The sequence below is a fragment of the Pseudocercospora fijiensis genome (assembly GCF_000340215.1).
Source record: "Pseudocercospora fijiensis CIRAD86 unplaced genomic scaffold MYCFIscaffold_1, whole genome shotgun sequence".
Lineage (NCBI taxonomy): Eukaryota > Fungi > Ascomycota > Dothideomycetes > Mycosphaerellales > Mycosphaerellaceae > Pseudocercospora > Pseudocercospora fijiensis.
This window is the reverse complement of record NW_006921532.1, coordinates 4,402,373-4,420,902: the sequence shown is the minus strand read 5'-3', so window position 1 is coordinate 4,420,902 and position 18,530 is coordinate 4,402,373. Positions and strand designations below refer to the sequence as shown.

General features: G+C 52.6%; 7 protein-coding genes across 7 annotated transcripts; 3 read left to right on the top strand and 4 right to left on the bottom strand.

Moving 5' to 3' along the window:
• Nucleotides 1–320: 320 nt before the first annotated feature.
• MYCFIDRAFT_76038 (uncharacterized protein) lies at nucleotides 321–1,419 on the top strand (the record flags this gene model as incomplete). Its single annotated transcript, XM_007922238.1, has 3 exons — nucleotides 321–423; nucleotides 484–696; nucleotides 755–1,419. The coding sequence occupies 3 exons, from the start codon at nucleotides 321–323 to the stop codon at nucleotides 1,417–1,419; spliced, it is 981 nt and encodes a 326-aa protein (XP_007920429.1).
• A 445-nt stretch (nucleotides 1,420–1,864) lies between these two features.
• On the bottom strand, nucleotides 1,865–5,404 carry MYCFIDRAFT_55210 (uncharacterized protein). The gene is made up of 5 exons (XM_007921941.1): nucleotides 5,334–5,404; nucleotides 3,425–5,279; nucleotides 2,516–3,371; nucleotides 2,111–2,465; nucleotides 1,865–2,052 (listed from the first exon to the last, which is right to left on the bottom strand). The coding sequence occupies exons 2-5, from the start codon at nucleotides 3,607–3,609 to the stop codon at nucleotides 1,910–1,912; spliced, it is 1,539 nt and encodes a 512-aa protein (XP_007920132.1). The 5' UTR covers nucleotides 3,610–5,279; nucleotides 5,334–5,404; the 3' UTR covers nucleotides 1,865–1,909.
• Nucleotides 3,673–7,377, top strand: MYCFIDRAFT_159423 (uncharacterized protein). The gene is made up of 2 exons (XM_007923148.1): nucleotides 3,673–5,279; nucleotides 5,334–7,377. Exons 1-2 carry the CDS (start codon nucleotides 5,139–5,141, stop codon nucleotides 6,651–6,653), a joined length of 1,461 nt encoding a protein of 486 aa, XP_007921339.1. The 5' UTR covers nucleotides 3,673–5,138; the 3' UTR covers nucleotides 6,654–7,377.
• Nucleotides 7,378–7,936: 559 nt separating this feature from the next.
• On the top strand, nucleotides 7,937–9,054 carry MYCFIDRAFT_98709 (uncharacterized protein; the record flags this gene model as incomplete). The annotated part of the gene is made up of 4 exons (XM_007923147.1): nucleotides 7,937–8,183; nucleotides 8,236–8,764; nucleotides 8,823–8,897; nucleotides 8,958–9,054. Coding segments are annotated over 4 exons (948 nt in total), but the record flags the coding sequence as incomplete, so codon positions are not given.
• A 68-nt stretch (nucleotides 9,055–9,122) lies between these two features.
• MYCFIDRAFT_148829 (uncharacterized protein) lies at nucleotides 9,123–13,169 on the bottom strand (the record flags this gene model as incomplete). The annotated part of the gene is made up of 1 exon (XM_007923146.1): nucleotides 9,123–13,169. The coding sequence occupies one exon, from the start codon at nucleotides 13,167–13,169 to the stop codon at nucleotides 9,312–9,314; it is 3,858 nt and encodes a 1,285-aa protein (XP_007921337.1). The 3' UTR covers nucleotides 9,123–9,311.
• Nucleotides 13,170–13,530: 361 nt separating this feature from the next.
• On the bottom strand, nucleotides 13,531–15,304 carry MYCFIDRAFT_55202 (uncharacterized protein). The gene is made up of 3 exons (XM_007921940.1): nucleotides 15,035–15,304; nucleotides 14,410–14,967; nucleotides 13,531–14,201 (listed from the first exon to the last, which is right to left on the bottom strand). Exons 1-3 carry the CDS (start codon nucleotides 15,107–15,109, stop codon nucleotides 13,650–13,652), a joined length of 1,185 nt encoding a protein of 394 aa, XP_007920131.1. The 5' UTR covers nucleotides 15,110–15,304; the 3' UTR covers nucleotides 13,531–13,649.
• Nucleotides 15,305–15,813: 509 nt separating this feature from the next.
• On the bottom strand, nucleotides 15,814–18,121 carry MYCFIDRAFT_217189 (ABC transporter domain-containing protein; the record flags this gene model as incomplete). The annotated part of the gene is made up of 3 exons (XM_007924099.1): nucleotides 15,814–16,622; nucleotides 16,657–16,894; nucleotides 16,949–18,121. 3 exons carry the CDS (start codon nucleotides 18,119–18,121, stop codon nucleotides 15,814–15,816), a joined length of 2,220 nt encoding a protein of 739 aa, XP_007922290.1.
• Between the last annotated feature and the right edge of the window lie 409 nt (nucleotides 18,122–18,530).

The window sequence follows — 18,530 nt, the reverse complement described above, 5'->3', positions numbered from 1 at the left end:
CGTCTCCAAGACTCTCCAAGGTTCAGCTGCGGCTCGCTTGTCACGTTGACGAGAACTGGAAGTGATTCCCGAAGCGTGGACATACAGTATGTGTGCACCAGTACACAAGGACCGTGCAATGAGACTTGCCGCGATCAAACAGCGGGTTCGCCGCTTGTCCCGGTCAGTTCAAGAATCAACAAGCGACGTTCTGGTAGTAATCCACATAGCATTGTGAATTTGTGATGCTGGTTTGGCTGGCTATTTCGAAAGATTAATCATCACGTCCGGACCGGGCCGGTCCGTACCAGCCCTTCGGCGTCCACTGCCTGTGCGTGCCAATGCTCATCACTCTCCGGTCAGAGAAGGGAATTGGAGAGGCAGCACGCACGACAGACACAAGAATGGCATCCAAACCGGTCACACTCCAGATCAAGTCGCGTGGTGAGCGGCTACCCAGCTTGGACGCCTCCGCAACACCCATGTATTGACCGGCGTGTCCAGGAAAGCGAATCCCTAAGCTGCCGCGCGACACCTCCATCTACATACAAGGTAGTACGAGTGATCTCTACCACCGCATCGCCGCCGAGAGCAAGGTCGACATCCACCGCCTGCGCATCACAACCGAAGACGGCAAATTCATTCCGAACGAGAAGACCTCCACTGTTGCCAGCTTCAACCTGAAAGATGGCAGCGTGATACAGGTCAAGGATCTTGGTATGAGCATGCAACACCGGAGAAAGATATTTGTCTAGTGGACCCTGACAGCTTCAAGGCCTCCAAATTGCATGGCAGACAGTGTTCATCATTGAGTACCTGGGCCCTCTGCTAATTCACCCACTTTTCTACTTTGCACGACCCTACATTTACAAAAATGCCGATCACGAACCTTCGCAGCTCCAGACACTATCATGCCTCCTCCTCACCATCCACTTCCTCAAGCGCGAGCTCGAAACGATCTTCGTTCACCGCTTCAGTAACGCAACCATGCCTGTCCTCAACATCTTCAAGAATTCTGGTCACTACTGGGTATTGGGGGGCTTGCTGATCGCATATTTCATCTACTCTCCAAACGCACCTACGGCTGCGCCCATCAACCCAGTTTTAGACTATCCTGCCATAGCTTTGTTCATCATCGGCGAGCTCGGCAACCTCAACACACATCTGGTGCTCAGAGGGCTTCGTTCAGCAGGCGGCACCGAACGAGGTATACCCAAGGGGCTTGGCTTTGACTGGGTAACCTGCCCCAACTACTTCTTCGAGGTTGTTGCATGGGTCGGCATTTTGATCGTCACGAGGCATTGGTCTACTTTGCTTTTCGTTGTTACCGCGGGAGCGACTATGGCGGTGTGGGCGCAGAAGAAGGAGCGGAGATACAGGAAGGAATTCGGCGCAAGCTATAAGAAGAAGAGATGTGGCATCATCCCTTTCGTTATCTGAATCACAGAAAGGAGGACAGGATCGTTCCGACACAGAATGGTTCCTCGTACCTTGCGACATGATAGCCATGCGTCACGCATGCGAAGACGACGGCAAGACCGAGACCTTTTAGGACCAATCCCACAGCGATCGCTCGTAAGATTGTTCGGTCGTCAAAGATGCTGCATGCCATCTGACCTGCCACAGGTACTCAGGATGGCATAACGCATCCCGCGTGGAATGAGTACCAGATCAATTACTCTTCCTCGTACATAGGACAGTTCAAAAAATGCCATGTACAATGCTCGAAAGGCATTTGAAAGACTTAGGTGTATTGGACAGCTTTGCAAAGTCAAAGCAGGATGGACATCAACGTTCCAAGTGTCTAGTTAGTCAGGAGGTAGATATTGCAGTGTATGACGAAGGCATGTCAAAAGAATATAATTCAACTTGGAGATTGCGACTTGAAATGGCAATGTCTTCTTTAATCACTGTAGTCATCTGTGACTATCTACAGAGTGTATCGGAATCCAGCAAGCCCCTCGATGACCTTTCCGCCTGCCGCAGCACGCTTGTTGGCACGGTGAAACTTAAGCTCCATCACGCAAGTAATAAGAACGATCAAGGCACATGCGATGATACATGTGTAAATACCTGAAGACGCATACATATTAGACTCAGTCTCAAATAGCACAGAGATTCGACAACATACCTGGTTTGTATCCGGGCTTGTCCTGGCTGCGAAAGACGGTCGAGCCAATGATGCCACCAATACCACCGGCACCCACTAGGGTTGCTGAGGCAAGTGCACGCTTCCACTGGCCACGAAGATTGTTGGCCTGGTAACTCAAGATCGCTGGTACATTTGCGTTGCAGCTCGTCGTTGCGAGGAAGACACCAAAGTAACGCAGACCAGCGTTCTCGCAAAAGCCGAGCAAAGGCAATCCAACGATTCCAAGGAGAGCATTAATGACGATTATTGGGCCTCGGATGTGGTGTTTGTCGCCATACCAGGCACAGGCGAACATCCAGAGTGCAGCGACGACGTAAGGCGGTGCGATCAAACACTGGGAGGCGAATGAGCGTGTGCATGAATTATTGATTTTGTAGTACTCACCTCAGCCATTGCGGCATCGTAGCCCATGCTCTCATGGAGAATGATTGGCAGGAAGTAGGCGATCGCGTATGTGCTGGTTGTGGTCAACATGAAGAGGGATGCGAAGCCCCAAATCTTAGAGTCAGCTGCGCAGCGGAGGTATGTCGCCAGGTGGAAAGGCTCAGCGATAGCATCGTGTCGGTCTTTCTCAATGCGGGCCACGACGAAGTTGGCTTCCTTCTCGGTGAGGAAAGACAGAGCAAAGGACTTGGACTTGCGGGCGGCCTTTTCGGGGAAGTCTGCGATTGTGAAAGCTCCGATCATAGCGACGATGACAGTGAGGAGGCCTTGCATGATGAAGATCCATCTCCATCCCGCAATTCCAGGCATGATACCGGGCTTAATATCTGGGTTGGCCTTGGTTGGGCCATAGTGTTGACCGTATGCGGAACCAAGGTCGCCAAGCCCGTCCATATGAGCGAAGCCGTAGGCGAGGATGCCGGAGAAGGCGCTGGACAAGCTGCCGATAAGGTAGAAGACAGCGTAACGCTTCTGCAGCTCGTAGCGAGGGTACCAGCAGGACAACAAATAGGCGCAGCCCGGAAAGAAGCCCGCTTCAAAAATACCAAGGACCAAACGAAGAGGGAGCATATCTGTCCACGACTTTACGAAGCCGAATGTGATCATCGTGATTCCCCATAGCATAGTGATACTTGGCAAGAATATTCTCGGTCCCACCTTTCGAAGCACGACGGTAGCGGGAGGTTGGAGGAAGACGTAGGTGATGAAGAAGACCAGGACAAGAGTCGAATAGCGAAAGCCGATCAGCTTGAGGTCGACGCCCATACCAGCAACAACCGCAATGCCGAGATTGGTCCTGTCGTTGCTATTAGATTGTGCAAAAATGGATGCTTCCACTGCTTGACACACCTATCCATCAATGATACGCAGTACATGAAACCAAGCGTAAGGACAAGGCGCACATCGATTCGCCATATCAGCTTCTTCGCCTCGGCAGGCGTGAATTCTGCGAGACGCGCATCTGCGACCAAGGAGTCGTCCGAGATCGTTCTCTCGATGGTGGATACAGCACCGACTTTTTCGACGTCGGCCATGGTGTTTATCGTCGAGGTGTGCTAGGGCTCAAAGTGAAAAGGGGCCCAGGCGGCTCGATGGAGACCTCTGATACACGTCTCTACCCTCGCACGTCAAGAGATAAGGCGACCTTATAAGAAAATCCCAAGCATAGAAGGCGACTTGGCTTGATCCACGGGCCACCACCATTGCAAGCCTCCATCTTCCCATCTCTAGATAACCCGCATTTGCCGCATGACAACGCGTGCTTGGAAATCACACGACGCCCAACAAAAGCCACGGCACCGCACATTGCATACGGCACATCGATGGGGCAGTTTCTGCCCCAGATATTTCTCCAGATAAGTGCTGAGGCCAAGCGAGCCTAATGGCAAGCTTATTTGGCGCGTGGCGGCCAGGCTGAGTCCAGACCGTTCGAAGTGAGCGTGCATACGACATGCACATCAACACTCGTCAATTGGACCGATGCCATATCTCCCTCGGCGTGAGATTTTCTAGAAGTCTGCACCGCATCCGCTCCGCGGGAGACAAGACCGCAGAGTTGCTCATGTGCCCAGGTGTACGCTGCAGGACCCGCACCTGGCTCCGAAGCTAGAACTTGGCCTCTGAAGTATCTGCGACAGCGAGCTCCTCAGTCCTGGACGACTGTCGGCGCCCTACGTAATTTGTAAGGCGTCCACGGAAAGATCCTTGAGAAGGTGCTCATTTTGTTCCCGCTCATGGAGCTCGTAGCTGCGACGGTCCAAAGGCATTTCATGAGCAAAGCAGGACCGAGGATGGGTGACATTCTTTGGTCTCGGTGCCTCTCGTCGGAAGATATCTGTATCTGGCAGATCAGTCCGGCACGAGCTGCCCAGTCGCTGCTTTACTGCAAGCCACCGGGATTTGCCAAGGTCTAGGCATTCAAGCTCCCTCGGACATGGCTGTGGAAGTGAGCGGACTGGCCGGCGTAAAGACTGAAAGTGGATTCTGAAGCTTCAAGGCGGTATCGATAGGGATTTCTGCTCATCGTGTGTCGTCTAGCGAAGTCTGCTGGTCGGAAACCTTCATCATCTACCAGAGCGGACGGGAATTGGGTGACAAGTGGCCTGTAATCAGCTGACATGTTGTGTCGGCTTCCACTCCGCGACAGTCGAAGCTCCCGATAGTACTGCCTTCGCCGGATGCAGGGAAAAAATGATGCCCGACCAGATCTCGTGTCGTGTCCGGATTTCCACAGGGAATGTTCAATCGCACTTGAAAATTGGTGAACGGAGGCAGACGCTGTTGAGCGATACATCCTTTAACGTGGAGGCGGCAGAGACGAAGTAAATATGCTGGGAACAACGATCACTAATATAATAGAACTATCTGTGATGATCTACCAGGCGCGTTGTGCCGTGATCCGAGAGCTTGTCGGATCTCTGGGCATGACTGGGCTGATCTGCAGGTGAAACAGAAAAGCTGCCCACGCCGTGTCGCCATTGCGCTCAACCTCTCAGCTGCAAGTGCTCGTGCATATCAGATCGAGCGTTGCAAGAAGTGCGCAAGCACGTAACAAGCCACCGGCATGTCTCTCCGGACCTGTAGCAAGCGTATGGCTGCGGTTCTCGGACAGCAGCGATTTGTCGCGCAGAGCAGTGCGCGACGATGTTATGCCACCGCCACTGCAGCATCAACATTGCCAGCAGGCCAGAAACATGCCATTGAGGTATTTTCCTACGCAACATGTCTCTTGCCAATTGCAGCCTTGACATTTACCTAGAAGGAAGCCTCGCTGCGCTCGCCAGATCCTCCAGCCGACTCACAGACCGCCCGTCTTATCGAATCTCAAAGCCCGTTCATGGTTCCTACATACGTTCGTCCCGCCGTGGTATTCCAGAAAGGAGAAGGGTGCTACTTATACGACATCGAGAACAGACAATACCTCGACTTCACAGCGGGTATTGCGGTGAATGCGCTAGGGCATTGTGACCCTCAAATGAGCAAGATACTGTATGAACAATCTCAGACATTGGTGCACAGCTCAAACCTTTACTACAATCCATGGATAGGAGCACTGAGTCAGCTTCTTGTCGAAAAAACTCGTGAGGCTGGTGCTTTTGAGGCTGCCCGGGCCTTCGTCTGCAATTCTGGCAGCGAGGCTAATGAAGCAGCTATCAAATTTGCCAGGAAGTATGGTAAGAGCATACGCCCGGATGGAAGCAAACATGAGTTGGTCAGTTTCCAAGGCTCCTTCCATGGTCGCACAATGGGATCTTTGAGCGCAACACCCAATCCCAAATACCAAAAGCCCTTCTCGCCCATGATTCCAGGATTCAAGTACGGCACATATAATGACATTGCCGGGCTCCACGATCTAGTCAATGAGAACACTTGCGGTGTGATCATTGAGCCTATTCAAGGCGAGGGCGGAGTGAATGTGGCAACACAAGAGTTCTTACTTGCACTTCGAAAACGATGCAACGAGGTTGGAGCGGTGTTGATACATGACGAGATTCAGTGTGGTTTGAGCCGTACTGGACAATTTTGGGCTCATGCCGCTCTACCTAAGGAAGCTCACCCGGACATTGTCACGACTGCGAAAGCTCTGGGGAATGGATTTCCGATTGGGGCGACCCTGGTAACCGAAGCCGTCTCCAGCGAAATTGTTACTGGGGATCACGGAACTACTTTTGGAGGCAATCCACTTGGATGTCGCCTGGCGCATCATATCGTTTCCAGACTCGCAGACCCCGAGCTGCAAAAAGATGTCGTCAAGAAAGAAGCTAGGTTCCGAGAGCATTTCGTCCGCATACATGAGGCATTCCCCGATGTTGTGACCGAAGTCCGAGGCCGAGGCCTGATCTTAGGCCTTCAATTGTCTCAAGACCCAACTCCAGTCATTACGGCGGCGCGTGAGCGTGGACTGCTGGTAATCACTTGTGGGACCAACACCCTGCGTTTTGTGCCGCCTCTTGTTATCTCGGACGCCGAGATTGATGAAGGCATGAACATTCTGCAAGATGCGATGCATGCAGTCGTCCGTCAGCCTGGTCACATCGAAGGCACAGATGGCCAGCAAGAGATGCGAGCGACGCAATAGCGCTGAATGCAGCCGTCTGTTCTTCTCCCCTTGCAAACAAAATTCGCAGGAGGACTCACTTGGCTCCCCGAATCTTTGTTGCCCTGTCTGCAAAGCTGGCTTCGAGCTGGTTCACCTTTACGGATACTTGCCAAGTCCGAACGACACCACGTCGCAGGCACAGAAACGAGCTGTACTCTCGATCGCCATCGGCAGCGATAGTGTCAATGCCCTCATCTACCAGGCCAACAAAGGACGCTTCAAGGCAGAGCTGACGAAATGGCCGCGCCTCTTGCTCGGCTGAGCTCTTGGCCTTGCAGAGGCGGATCATAAAGTATAGGCATAGATATAGACGGGCGACACGCTGCGCTGCGCTGCTGAAATTCACCACTGGTGAGGCGCTATGCAATTGAAAAGCGAATTGTTGAGGTCTGCTCGTTCAGTTGTTGCATGCATGTGATCTTCATCTTCAACTGGTCGCGCAACGTTGCCCTTGGCGGTGACGAGGCGCCAAGATTGTGCCAATTGGCGGCGCTGGTGTCTTGGCGTCTTGGCGTCTCCGCCGAACAGAATTTCTCCTGGAGCACCACACGCCCCCCAGGCATACGGAGCAGAATCGTTGATCTGCTAATCGGATGTTGTGGGTGTCACGCCGCGAAGATTAGCGCCAACGATTGAGGAAATCGAGCACACGACAAGATTCTCAGCTCAGCCACACTCGGTGCTGACAACGTCAACGTCGCACCAGCTCTTCCTCCGCCGACGTCTCACCGTCTCACGGCCGCACTGCGACATGCAGGTTGGCAGGGTGTGTGGCTCAAGTTCAAACGTCTTCAGAGTTATACTGTACGCCATTTTCTTATTTTCTGCGGCTGGTCTCAGCCTGCCGGCACTGCTTTGGTGAGCACGCGAGCATTCCTTTCTTCCTTGCCTGTTTTCTTTCCTATACCAACCACATTTCGGCACCTTGTCACCTCGCAAGTCTGCATTTCCGATTAGCGGACCCACTGCTACCAAACCTGCGGGTTTCTGGCTTGGAGAGCGGACCTTTGCAAAATCCAGGAGCCTGCCTTTCCACCTCAAACTACTTCATTTGCCGCGCGGATACACAGCTCGTCGCGATGAAGTTCGGAATGGACAAAGGCGCGCTGCTGGGCGCACGTAGGGAGATGGGCCATCCGAGCAAGAAATTGATTGCCTCCTACATTCTGGATTGGGCGGTCATCATTGCTTTCGCCGTGGCTGGAGCCATCTTCTCAATCATCGAGCCTCATCACCGGCCCTTCACACTTCTCAACCCTGAAATTTCATATCCGTACGTGGACGAACAGATCACAATTTGGATGCTGGGCGTTGTCGCGTTTTTGGTACCAGCACTACTCATCGCCATCATCACGATATTCTTCGTGCCAGGAAAGGAAGTACGAAGCGTGTCGACTCGTGCGCAGGTTTGGAGGTTGAAATTGTGGGAGCTTGAGAAAGGTCTTGCTGGATTATGCTTCTCGGTGGCCGTGGCCTTCTTTGTGACCCAAGGAATGAAGAATATGTTTGGTAGCTATCCCACACGACCAGCTGTTGTCAACGAGCTGCTAACTGCCACCAGGTAAGCCGAGGCCAAACATGCTCGCTCGATGCGAGCCTGACCTGAACAGCATTCAAGACCATATTGTCGGGGGCTACGGACAGGACATCAGCATTCGCTGGACGTTGGTAGACTTTGGAATTTGCCAATCCAAAGACGAGGCGAAGCTCAACGATGGATTTAGATCTTTCCCTTCTGGACACTCATCCTGGTCTTGGAGTGGACTACTCTATCTCACCCTATATTTCTGCTCCAAGTTCGCCATCGGCCTACCATCGCTTCCAATCAATCAACAACCTTTGGCCAGGCAGCAGAAGCGCTCTTCGGATCACGAGCTGCTCCCGCTTCACGCCAACCGAGCAAGAGGAGATTCAGAAGATACGAAGCAAGAGCACGACGACCAAACCTCGCCTGCTAATGCAATCTCTACGAGTCCGTTGTGGGTCAGGAATTCTGCAGCGGCGCCTCCAAACTACCTCATCATCCCAGCTCTCACACCAGTCGCCGTGGCTGTCTATATATGCTCAACACGATGGGCAGAATATTACCAGTTAGTTTCAGCAAATAACACAGTCCGACGTACGCGCTGACGGTTTTCTACTATTTAGCTTTGGCTTCGATATTATTGGAGGCTCTTTGATCGGTATTGCGACGGCGTGGCTTGCATTCAGATGGTATCATCAGTAAGTTTGATTCAAGGCTTACATCACGTCTGAGACATTTGCTGATCTCACTCACGCTAGACCCATCGGTAGCAGAGGACAAGGCTGGGCCTGGGGTAGCCGTAGTAGAGATAGAGCATTTGCCATTGGAGTCGGGACGGGAGGCTACGTTGGTGATGAAGGGTGGCACAGCGCGAAAGCACCTGCAGGCGACGTTGACATTGCGAATCGATCATGAGTTATTGGCGAGGGAGAGCTAGATTTCATTCGTCCTGGGGTTTAGCGAGGTGTCTGGGGTTCTTTTGCACGACTTACAAAAACGCTGTCAAGGGAAAGCATGCGAGAACAGGTTGGATACCTTACAGTGGCGTGGTTCGATCGTATCAGCATCCAGCCTGAAGCACAGCGCCGCATCAATCCAACACTTTCATCCTATCAGCCTGCTCTAGCTGTCCTGACCTCTCTCAAAGCTCGCTTAAAATTCTCCATCTTTGCTCTTTCCCTCACGATCGTCTCTTTCGCTAACTTCCTTAGGCTCTGTCTCCCGCCTTTGATATGTTCGTCCTGCCAGACCGCCAGCTCCTGTGCGATGGTTTGCTGAGTATACCTTAACTCACAGCCCAGACTTTCCAATTCTTGCCTGGCTTTGGCCGCCTTCTCCCACGCGTCCAGAGCCACGTTCTTCTTTGTCTCCTCAAACAGCCCAATGTTTGGAGTCCATCGATTCGAGCGGGAAACACTATTTTTGCTGCGATCGATGGCACGCTGAGCTTGTTGCATTGACCCAATCAAATAAGCTGGTCGGTTGGTTGCAACTTGAATGGCGGTAGACGTGGAGTGTATAGAGTGCAAAGCATAATAAAGGCTGGCAAGCGGATTGGCCTCACTGGGGGTTAAAGTCCTGGTGTAGCGATCGAAAGCATTGACATAGGGCTTTGGGAGGAAGTTGATCGTGGATAACGCCGATGAGGAGAGACCTTGTGCCTCTGAAAAGTCGCTGTATAGCATGCGATGCTTGTTGGTCTCGCGTATGACCTTGCGGACCGCCTGTGTCACCCCACGGATTTGTTCTCGAGCGTGTTCCACGAAGTTCTCTACTTCTGCGGTGTCATGAATTGGCTCGAAGTCGTCTTTCACATTCTCCACGCGCGCTTCCGCTTTCCGCTGCGATCGTTCTTCGAGCATGCCTGAGTCGATGTCTGGTACAAGGAAAAATTCCCAGACCAACTCGTGTTGGCGGAAAGTGCCGTGAGTAAGGAGATTTCGTAGAAAGTTGTCGAGCCTCAGCTGAATGTCTCTGAGTACGGTTCTTGAAGGCTTCGATGGGATTAGAAACGGCGAGGGAAGATTGAAGTGCGTGGGCAACCAGCTTGCCGGACATTCAATCGATAACCATTTCGATAAATTCTCGAAATCGGCGACAGATCGTCTGCAAGTGGTCACCGTGATCGAGCCAACTTGGTTTGGAGCTCCGGACTTCAGCACCAGGCGCACAGTCGCGTCCTCCACAAAGAAGGATCTCACCACTGTCGTGGTTCGCCCATCCTTGCCAGCTGGCGTCGATAACAGTATGAGGTCGTCAATCCGGTTGCGTACATCATCGTCCTTAGCTAGCTCGACAGCAGTCAAGCCGCGCAGGTCTTTGAGCGTCATGTCTACCCTTGGGTCGCCGAACAACGTTCTTACCAGATCTATTCGCCCATATTTGCTTGCAACCATGAGCGGCGTGAAGCGTTTATCGTTGGCGGCGTTGACATCAGAGTCGCAATAACGCAATAAGCGAAGCGCAATCTGCACATCATTCGTTACGTGTAATAAAGTGTTCCCCTTAGCATCGACGTGATCATCAAGATGGAGAGGATCACCATCACCTTGAGTGTCGGTCGCGAGTTTCAGAGCTGCTTCGACCATAGTGTGATATTGATCATGATCGTAGGACCTACAAAGCGCAAAAAGAGGTGTCTGTCCGTTCCTGTCTTTCAATCGCCATGGCAGCTTTTGGCCGAAGCGGTGTATCAGATGGGGCAGATGGAAGAGGTAGTGCGCGAAGCAGCGACCCTTGGTATCCTGAAGTTCGATGTAGCGTTGCAGTTCGTCCTCGCCTGCATTGTTCTCCAGGAAATTGATGATCTCATCAGTGATGTGTCGATTTCCGGACTGCACTGCGGCGCTTAACAAAGTTGTGCCCTCGTCATTGACGTCGTTGAGTACAAATGAAGCACGAAAATGCGCCGGCATACCGAGGAGGAACTTCAAGGCATCATGCTTCCCGGCATCAATCGTCATCATGAGCACAGAATTGCCATTGCCATCTTGTGTTTGGGCAAGCTTGTCCGTCGACAGATCGCCTCCAATGCCATGTCCTGCGCTTGTGTCGGAGTCAATACTCTTCTGGCGAGAATGAGATCTCGAGGAGTAGCCAGATGAAGCCGAGTGGCTTCGAGGCAGCGACGCCATAGATACATGCTTTTGAGGTCGACGCTCTGCTTGCTCTGGAGGCGGAGTTGGCGGACGCTGGAAAGGAAATACGTGGCTTAAAGAGCCATTGACCGCCGCGAAATCGGTAGAAGCAGTCTTGCGTTGTCTGAGACTAGTTGTGGCAGTGCCATCAAACGTGCCGCTTTCAGACATGTCGTCGTCAGAAGAGGCAGAGTCGAAGTCGATTGGAGATTCTGCCACGGCAGATCCTTCGCTTGCGTAGAGAACAGGGTCCAAAATGGCCCTCAATGCCTGCGTATCACCCAGTTTCGCTGCTTGCCACAATAGTCGATTGCGCTTGCTCGCTCTCCTCAAAGCGCTAGAGCTGTTTGATAAGTGGGCAAGAACGGCTTCGAGAGTGGCGAGCGCATAGCCTTGCTCTCCACTTTCGACTTCGTCAATGAAAATGAAGTAACGCATGTAGAGGAGTCGAGAGTATAAGTGCCTAACGCCGCTGCGGATGACCACAATGAGAAGCATCGACACCAGAACATCTGCATTGATAGTCATAGCCGTGATGGATGGGCTTTCTCCAGTCAGACCGACAATGCCGTCGGTCGTCTCCACTGCGGTGATGGCCTTTTGGGTGTCGAGGAGAATGTCCAGCATTTCCTCAGGACTGCTTGCTACACCCATCTTCCTGAAGGTGAGGATGCCATTATTCAGCCTGGTAGCAAGTGCTCGTTTGCCTAGCATGCCGTCCTCGATGGGGATCCCGACTTGAGCAATATCGATGTCCGACATCTTGCGAATCTTCGATTCCAGGTCGGAGTCATCCGGTCTTCGAATCGCACATACGCGTGGGAACAAGGATTGGTCATGGACCTGCTCAGTAATGTATCGCTCAATCATACGTTCCACCACAGGACCAGTCAGTTCAGTGTTAGCGCCGAGCAAAGAAAGCTGTGCTTTGTCAACATTCTGGAATAAATCTATAGCGGAGACAATCGCGGTTTCCAAAGAGGTTCGAAGGGTCTGCTCTTCCGGCTCCAGCTCCAAGCTTGTCGGATGTACCGTGTCGGCCGCAGATATGCCAGATTTGATGGATCCTACTGAGTCGCTCAGGGAGGGTGCAGAAGTACCTGAGCTGATTGAACTCGACCTGCTCCGAGGCTTGGGCAAAGGTTTATCATTGGCCGCGATGAATTCCCTTATGATCTTTTCCAGACCTGTCTGCATTTGCCGACTGATCATAGGGAAGGACGTCAATAGGTGGCCAAAGCTCTTCACTTCCGTCCTCTTGACCATGGCGCTCTGCCCTCCAGCCATGACCTCTCCTGCAGCTTCGGCCAGCACTCTCTTGCGCTCTCTACTTGGCTCGTCGCTGATGACAGCTGGGACAATGGGAGTGGCCAAGTAGCTGCCGACAAGTGGCCGCGAGATGTAGTACACCAGCCATTGCTGGCCATCGGCAGCATCGGGAAAGTAGACAGTGTCGCTCAACAGCTGCGCCTGGTTTAACGTTTTAAAGCCCTTATTGCTGTACACGAAAGAGTCCTTGATGACGACGGTGCGCCCGTTGATTGTGCTATACTGCTTTGCTTTTGCCTTGATCTCGCGCGCGCTCGCGCCGCCGCCCTCCCTAGACCATGCTGCGCCGCCGGGTGGAACTCCATTGGGCACTCGAACGACGTGTGAGGCCAAGAACTCCTCCGTCCCAGCGAGCTCAGCGTAGGCGGCGTTGCTGTCGCGGTCTTTCGCGTTCAGGAGGACATCGGTCGTGGGCACGAGGAGGACGTGGTGGCTGATGGGCTGGCACTGCGCTGGCAGCGCGCTTCGGAAGAAGGCGCGCAGATACGGATTGAGCGGTTGCATTCAGACGACAGATGTGTCGCATCCGCGGTGCGCATTTTACTTCGCTAGTCTGGCCCAGCGTTCTATCGTGCCGCACTGGCGTGAGCGAGACGGACTGCGGAAAGACGTGCAGGCGGGCGTGAGATCGATTGGGGGAGCTTGAGGGAGTGAGGTCAGGCAATGATTTCACGCATGGAGATCCCATGTACTTCTACACTGTGCTTGCAGCGTCCCAGCACCTCACGATACCACCACTTCTGATCGCGAGAGACACATTCAGACACCATCTCACGTGGCGGTGCGGTCTGATCGCATTGATGCACAATGTGGAGTTTGAATTGGCTGACTGGGGACAGAAATGGCCGCGAAAAGTGGAAGACTTGAAGAAGTCAAGTTCTTTCATTCATGCAGACCGACAGTAAGTCAAGGTCCATACTACATCAACATGCATCGTATCGGGAGAATGCTCAAAATGTATTGCGGCAAGTCTAGCATCGATGCTCATGACTTGGCAGCGCCCGCCTTGATCAAGAGGATGTCGCCGTCCTCCACCACGTAATCCTTGCCCTTGGTCATCACCTTTCCTTGAGCTTTGACCGTTGCCTCGTCACCAAGTTCTTTCAGCGTGTCATAATTGTACACCACAGCCTGGATGAACGTCTTCTCGAAGTCTCCATGAATCACGCCAGCTGCCTTGGGTGCCTTGGTGCCGTTCCGTATAGTCCATTGCCGCACTTCGTCTGCACCAGTTGTGAAAAATGACCCGAGATTGAGCGCTTTGCGCATAGTCGTGATGATCTTGGGCAAGGCAGACTTTGTGCCTAGCCTCTTGGCTTCCTCCTCCGCCTCTTTCTCTGTTTCAAATCGGCTCAAACGCTCCTCGAATGAAACAGAGATCGGGATGATGGGGTCGCCTGGAGCATGCTCCTTGACCCACTCCGCGATCTTGGGCAGGTGTTTGTTCTTCTGGCGAATATAGTCCTTTTCGCTCAAATTGACCAAGAAGACTACCGGCTTCGCAGTGAGGAGGAAGAGTGGGTTGATGGCCTCGACCTACGACGAACTGTGATTAGCTCTTGGCCTGTCTTATGGCTGAAGGCTGTCGGAAGTTGCGATTTGCTGATATCAGATGGGACGTTTTATCAAGTCACCTCGAGCGTTGATCAAGTGAGGTGATCTAAGAGCTGGGATTATAGTGATAAAATCACTCGTTCATCACGGAAGGGCTTCGAAAGAGGGGTTGGGGTGAGCTTGCACGTACCTCTTTGGGAGCCCATTCAGCCTTGCGCACGTCTTTGCCGGACTTGAGATGCTCGAGGACCTTCTCGACCGTAGCTTGTTCTTCCTTCAGCTTCTTCATCTCAAGCGACTGTCCACCTCTCCGTGTCTGCTTGACCAAGTTTTCAAGGGCCTTCTCCACAAACTCAATGTCTTTGATGCGAAGTTCTTCGCTGATGATGTCTAGATCTCGTGTAGGATCGACATCACCCTCGACGTGTATGATCTCGGCATCGTCGAAGCACCGGACGACCTGGAAGATCGCATCGACCGCTCGAATGTGGGACAAGAAAGCATTGCCAAGCCCAGCACCGGTGGAAGCACCTCGTGTCAAGCCGGCAATGTCGTATACCGTGAGATCTGCAGGCACTACCGACTTGGGCTTGTACTGCTGTACTAGCCAGTCGAATCGCTCGTCCGGTACGAGGACGCGCGCCTCCTCTGGGTCAATTGTGGCATAAGGGAAGTTGGCTGGATTGCCAAGCGGACATCTGGTGATTGCTTGGAAGAATGTTGACTTTCCTACGTTGGCAAGGCCGACCTGAAGGAGATATTAGCTTGAGCGGTCGACGCACGCGCAGCAGCACGCACAAGTTTGCCGTACATACAATCCCACTCTTTAAATTGTTTCCGGGCCGTCCCAACAACACCTTCTCCTGCTTAACTTCCTTCTTCGGAGGCATCTTCTTTTTCTTGCTGCTGGCGTAGTTTCTGAGTGGAGGTGTGATGCAAAGTCCGATCACCGCCGCGCGTGTTATTAAAGCAGAACCAGCTGCTGCTTTGTGTGCTAATGGAGGTGTGGGGAAGAAAATGAAACGTGAAGGCGCTGCAAAGAGCGACACTTTGGCTGCGACGACCGTGGCCTGTCGTCAAGAGAGTGTTGTTAGTGTTGGGTAGAAGCTGTGCAGTGTTTGAAAAGATGAAGACGAGCTCTGCAAGTCTTGGCATTTTCGGCATTTTCGGGCCGGAGCATCTTCCTCATTGCTACTGTAATGCTCTCTAACTCTACACAAGGCTTGTGATGTGGGTCTACAGCCCCTAAGAAATGGATGTCGTGTACATTGTATATTATACTGGTGTACACCCGTGTATACACATCGGGTATGCCCGAATACCAGGATATCCGAGCAATATTAGGCACCTTGGCGGGTATTAGGTAGGATATCAACGTATCCGATAACTCCGCCTTGTGTGGATACAACGAGCCCGCCTAACAAAGTCGTGTACATAGTGTATTACAGACCGTGTGCACCATCCACAGGTTGGTGGACCACGTCACTAACACAAGCACCATGATTTGATCTCTCATACTCCTTACAGTTTGCTTAAGTCCCATGGATGCTTCTTTTCTCCAGCCACATGGTGAACCTGTGCATATCGAGTTCAGCTAGTGCTGAACGACCACACCAGCCTGTCCAGCAGCTGCCGCTTGGGCAGTGATGCGCCGCTTATAGTCCTTTACAGTGCCTTCGAAATGCTCGATAGAACCATTGTCACAAACCCACAAGCTAGTGCAAACATTTTGCAGCATAGTGACGTCGTGGGATACCATTAGCACACCTCCTTCGAAATTCTGAAGAGCAGTGCTGAGGGCATCCATAGCTTCGATATCAAGGTGGTTGCTAGGCTCGTCAAGCACTAGTATGTGAGGATTTGCCAGTCCTAAGCAGGCAAATGCAACACGCGATTTTTGGCCTCCAGACAGCAGTCCCATCTTTTGGAGGCCAGTCATGCCAGTGATACCAAATGCTCCCAGGTGACGCCTGTACTCTTCGTCGGATTTGCCCGGGTACTTCTGCGTCATGAAGCCGACAGCGCTAGCGTTCAGATCTAGTGCATCGACGTGGTGCTGCGCGAAGAAGCCAATCCTCAATCGCGGATTCTGAGAGATCAGACCAGAAGTCGGTGACAGTGCACCTATCAGCAACTTGAGCGCCGTGGTCTTTCCTGCTCCATTAGGACCAACAATTCCTATTCGAGAATCAAGCTGCACATCTAGATCCACATTCTTCAGTAGTATCTTGTCCTTGCTGTAGCCGAAGCTGACGTTAGGTGGCGAGAGCTTCTCGACTTCAGGGAACTTGAAATGAACACTGTACTCCGCCTCTGGCGCCTCAAGAACAGGCATCTTCAACAGGCATCTTCTCCAGCTTTTTGATGCGAGACTGAGCTTCGGAGGACTTGGCGGCATTGTATCTGAACTTGTCGATGAAGGTTTGCAGATGCGCACGCTCTGCCATCTGCTTCTCATATTCCCGCTTAGCAGTCTTTCGGCGCTCCTCTTTTGTGGCATAGAACGAGTCAAAGTTGGCGCCCTTGTAGTAGTCCAGACGTTCGGAATGCTGGTGGATGATGTCGGTTGCGACTTCGTTCAGGAAAGCTCTATCGTGGGAGACAACCAATACTGTGCTGGGGTATCCTTGAAGGTAGTTCGACAAGAAGGTAATAGACGGTACATCAAGCATATTCTGTGAGGGCACGGGTCAGCATGGGCCTTCATCGACATTATGAGTAGCACTTACCGAAGGTTCGTCAAGTAAGAGAAGATCAGGCTCGCAAAACAGGGCTCTTGCAAGAGCGAGACGCATGCGCCATCCTCCGGAGAATGTCTTCGTGGCGTATTGCTGCCTTTCATGTGAGAAGCCAAGACCTGCCAGAATGCTAGCTGCTCTCGATTCAGCTTTGTCGGACTCCATCTCGGCCAGCTTCCCTTGAACATCACTGAGCGTCGTGTCTAGACCTTCGCGCTGCTTGTCCAACCTGGCTGCATCTGCAGATGTGTCGGCCATAGAAGATCGTTCCGCTTCAAGCTCTGCAAGTTCCTTGGAAATTTTATCTTGTTCCTTGAGTAGGTGCTTCCGCCACACGTCAGCATCAAGCACGGCCTGGAGCGCAGGAGTGTCATCGCCAGTAATTTCTTGCTCGACGTGCAGGATGGATATGTGCGTAGGAATGGACACCTCACGCTTGCTGAGTGCTCTGAGCAATGTAGATTTACCGATGCCATTCTGACCAACCAGACCGTACCTACGACCATATGCAAGGGTCAAGCTGGTGTCTGACAAGATACGCTTGCCCCCAATGGAAATGTCAATTCCATCGACCTTGATATCCTTACTCTTAGACTGCGCATCTGCACCCATCTGGAGCGGATTGACAGCCATGAAGAACTCTTCGTACGACTGCTGCTCATCCGGTTGGTCAAGTAATCGAGAAGCTTCATACTCAACGGTTTTGAAGACTTTCTTGTCCTGCTTTGCGCGTAGCTTGCGCTCGGCCTTTTCGAGCTTCTTCTTATCGACACGAGACTCGACCTTTCGGGTATTGGCGGATTCCAAGTCAACCGCATTGCCTGTAAGGCCAAGTGTGGTGGAAATGTTTCGTTGTGAGCCAACCTGCAGTGCCTGGTCAAGTTTTCTGGCAGAAGGGGCTTGCTGCCGCCGTTCGCCATCCACACCATGCTCACTTGCGAGGCGAGACACAAATTTCTCGACCAGGGTGTGGACAGACGTCTCATTCTCACCAGACAGATCCCCTGATGCAGACAGCAGCAGCTGGGTGATCACCGCTGCTGCGTCTGCAAGAGGATCGCTCTCCGCATTGAATTGACGAGCGGCATGGTTCAAGTAGCCAGCAGCATATTCGACCACGACGGAATCGACGTCGGGCAGCTGTGCACGAATTTCTGCTTGCATCTTGATGTCGAAGGCGTTGCTCACTGACCACACCGAACAAATGTGACGTGTCGCTTGTCGAAACCAGCGCAACCTGGTCCGTGGAAGGTGAGAAGCAGTGCAGTCCGGCTTTGACAATCCCGAGCGTGGCCGGAAAGCACAAATGGCGGCGCTCATCAGGCGTCCGGTCGTCAAAATTTGATGATCACGCCTCCACAGCGGTATCTGGCGGGCAACAACGCGACTGGGCGCGGACTTTCTCGCCCGTGTCCTCCTGCGTCGGTGGGCTGCTCTTAATGAAGGCACTTGGCAGGGAAATGCTTGTGTTCTCAGAGGCTTCAGTGTCCAATCGAGGGACAGAGACGGCGAATCTGGGCAACAAGCGGCCGGCTGGGGCCCCCAAGGCAGGGCAGGTCGAAGAAAGTCGTGG

Bases quoted from the DNA above. Each gene is read 5' to 3' on its own strand.
- MYCFIDRAFT_55210 (XM_007921941.1), bottom strand. From the start codon at position 3,609: ATGGCCGACGTCGAAAAAGTCGGTGCTGTATCCACCATCGAGAGAACG. The intron at 3,372-3,424 runs GTGTGTCAAGCA...TAGCAACGACAG, and splicing joins TGCGTATCATTGATGGATAG to GACCAATCTCGGCATTGCGG. The intron at 2,466-2,515 runs GTGAGTACTACA...TTCGCCTCCCAG, and splicing joins ACGATGCCGCAATGGCTGAG to TGTTTGATCGCACCGCCTTA.
- MYCFIDRAFT_159423 (XM_007923148.1), top strand. From the start codon at position 5,139: ATGTCTCTCCGGACCTGTAGCAAGCGTATGGCTGCGGTTCTCGGACAG. The intron at 5,280-5,333 runs GTATTTTCCTAC...ACATTTACCTAG, and splicing joins GCCAGAAACATGCCATTGAG to AAGGAAGCCTCGCTGCGCTC.
- MYCFIDRAFT_55202 (XM_007921940.1), bottom strand. From the start codon at position 15,109: ATGCCTCCGAAGAAGGAAGTTAAGCAGGAGAAGGTGTTGTTGGGACGG. The intron at 14,968-15,034 runs GTATGTACGGCA...TATCTCCTTCAG, and splicing joins ACAATTTAAAGAGTGGGATT to GTCGGCCTTGCCAACGTAGG. The intron at 14,202-14,409 runs GTACGTGCAAGC...AGTTCGTCGTAG, and splicing joins CTGAATGGGCTCCCAAAGAG to GTCGAGGCCATCAACCCACT.